General features: G+C 48.5%; 1 protein-coding gene across 1 annotated transcript in view; it reads right to left on the bottom strand.

The window, feature by feature from the left end:
- Positions 1-1675: 1675 nt before the first annotated feature.
- The window catches only part of LOC308095673 (UDP-galactose translocator-like), a gene marked incomplete at both ends in the record, with an annotated part of 1080 nt that continues 255 nt past the window's right edge, over positions 1676-2500 (bottom strand). The window contains one exon of the mRNA XM_080442717.1: positions 1676-2500. This exon is cut by the window's right edge and continues 255 nt beyond it. Coding sequence (XP_080298843.1) covers positions 1676-2500 — 825 coding nt within the window.

Genomic DNA, 2500 nt, shown 5'->3' with positions numbered 1-2500 from the left:
GAGCGGTGCAACCGCTCCTATAAGAGGGTTTAGGACCCATCCGTGGCGAACGTTTTTCTTTCAGTCGTGAAAACTTGTCTTTCGCTGTGACGCCATGCTGTGGAAAACACGCCCATAGGCTAAGCTCTGCAGGACGTGCTGTGATTGGCTAGCGAGACACATGATGAAATTAACTTCAAACGTCACAGACGCGCTGTGATTGGCTAGCGAGACGCATGATGAAATTAATAATAATGTAAAAAATGTAAGCACGTCACTTCGAAGGACGTGCTGTGATTGGCTACCGAGATGCATGATGAAACTAATAACTCATAAATAGCACCGCTCACTTCACACTGGGTGTGATTTTTACTTCATAGATTAATTTGACAATGACATTAGTTTCTTACTTTTATAGTGCCCCGGTGGGCCGCGAGGGTATTGCTAGTGGGCCCCTAAACTATGTTGGTTCCAATAATCCAAGCCGGAACACCTTCGATTGATTGAACACGAAAATAAACATGCTGCCGAATTAAGGGGTCAGATGGGTGGGCCGCGGACGCTTTTGAGATTTCCAAGTGGGCCCTGATCCAGAAAAGTTTGGGAACCTCGGACCTAGACTCTTCTCCCTCGAGGCTCCCAAGCTGTGGTTTCATTCAAAGGAACTTGAAGTCAAAGGGGCTCAGATTGCTCAAATCTGGGCACAGGTGACGACGTATATAATGAAGACGATGTCATCGATACATTTGACCTTTAACTGTTTGACTGTCTACCTAACTAGCTAGCCTGTTTCAGAGCCAAGCTATCTATAACAGTAATTCTCAAACTTTTTCATTTCAAGGACCGCTAGTCTACTATGCATTGTGGTCTTACAGGCAGTGTTGCCATGTCGGCTTATTATAAGCGACTTTGGGCTAGTTTATCTGTAAAGTCGCTTGTAAATGTTGGTAGTTGCGTTTTTCTGGGCTTGTTTCTGCTTATGTATAGGCTTATAGGCTTATTTATTTGTACTGCTTATTTATAGGCTTGCTTCCAAATTGTTCTGTGCCCTCAAGGAGCATTTGTTTGCAAGAGTTTTTGAAAATAGCAGATCTACAAGCTCACATCTTCAAATAGCCGATGCATAATAGGTTCAAAGTGCTCAAGTTGCTTCTTTTGGACTTGCTTTCCTAGACCTGGTTGCTTGTTTCTCTCACAAAATCTGTTAACACTGCTTACGGATCCATTTGGTTCCATTTGTACACTCTAAGAGTTACCAACCATTTATAGCTGGGGACCCCCTAGGACCCCCCCCCCCCAGGGACCCCTGGTAGTCCCCGCACCACACAGTGAGAACCACTGGTCTATAAGACGAAGTGATTGGTGGTGGAGTCAGGCCCCAATATAGAGTCATGTGTCATACAGGTTGTTCGACCAATGAGCGGTTGTGTCACTGCGACCCTCCGTTCTTTAGTTATTGGCTGTTGAATATAGCTGGTTCTCGACAAAAATGCAAAAAAAAAAAAGAAAGCAGAGAAAAAATATATTTTTTAAATCCTTTAACATTAGATCGGACGGGTTTGGGTTTGTTGTGATCACTTTATTTCCGGGTATACTCTTCTCCGGAAGTCATAGGATCACTCATAGGTTGGTGAAGAGCGCAATCTAGCGTAAACCTGAAAACGCCAATCTGAAAGTGTGGTTAAAAGGGTTAAAACTATTCAACTGTCACAGTGGACAGGACCTCAGGCGGTCTCTGAGGTCTCTGCTGCTCTGTACCGCACATAGTGTACATGCAGGCAGCGCCTATAACCATGGCAGCACCGCACGCAAACAGAAGGTTTAGATGGAAACCAAACAGGTAGACCGACAGCACCGTGGCAATCACACAGGACAAGGACATGGCGACCGTTTTGACAATGCTGTCGGCGTACTTCACCACCATGGCCACCAGGAGGCCCCCATACGCCTGGTTGAAAATGACCGCCCACACCATCGGCGTGTAGCCGAAGAAGAATCCATTAAGGGAAACCGCCGCCCCGTCTTTCCACCAAACTCCCAGCATGCCGAGGGCCGTGCCGAAGAGTCCCAGCTGGACGTTTTGGACCCATATGGAGGCGGAGCTTCCTTTGAGGATCTTCTCAAAGTAAACGCCCGCGAAGCCCGACGACGCGCAGCAGACCAGCACGGCGACCAACCCCACGGAGGGGTTCTGGCCGGACGAATCGATGGCCAGTTCCTTCTGTCCGTCCTGCTGCACCTGTACCAAGGCCACCCCGGCAAACAGGAGAAGCAGGGAAAGCCACTGGACTCCGGACAGAGACCTTTTCAGTATCCACACGCTCAACAACGCCGTGGTCAGGATCTTCAGCTGGTAGGTCACCTGGAAGGTGGCAACGGGCAGGTTGGATATGGCCACGTACACCAGGTTGTTTTGCAGCGTGTAGAGGAGGGCAGGGAGGAGCAGCTTCAGCGTGTCTCTGTACTGGACCAACACGCTATCGTACAGGAACGACGCCGTCTGCGTCGGATCGCATCTGTT

This window comes from Gymnoscopelus braueri (assembly GCF_963280865.1).
Source record: "Gymnoscopelus braueri genome assembly, chromosome: 11".
NCBI lineage: Eukaryota > Metazoa > Chordata > Actinopteri > Myctophiformes > Myctophidae > Gymnoscopelus > Gymnoscopelus braueri.
Note: the sequence above shows the minus strand (reverse complement) of the source record. Positions and strands in the feature narration are given on the sequence as shown.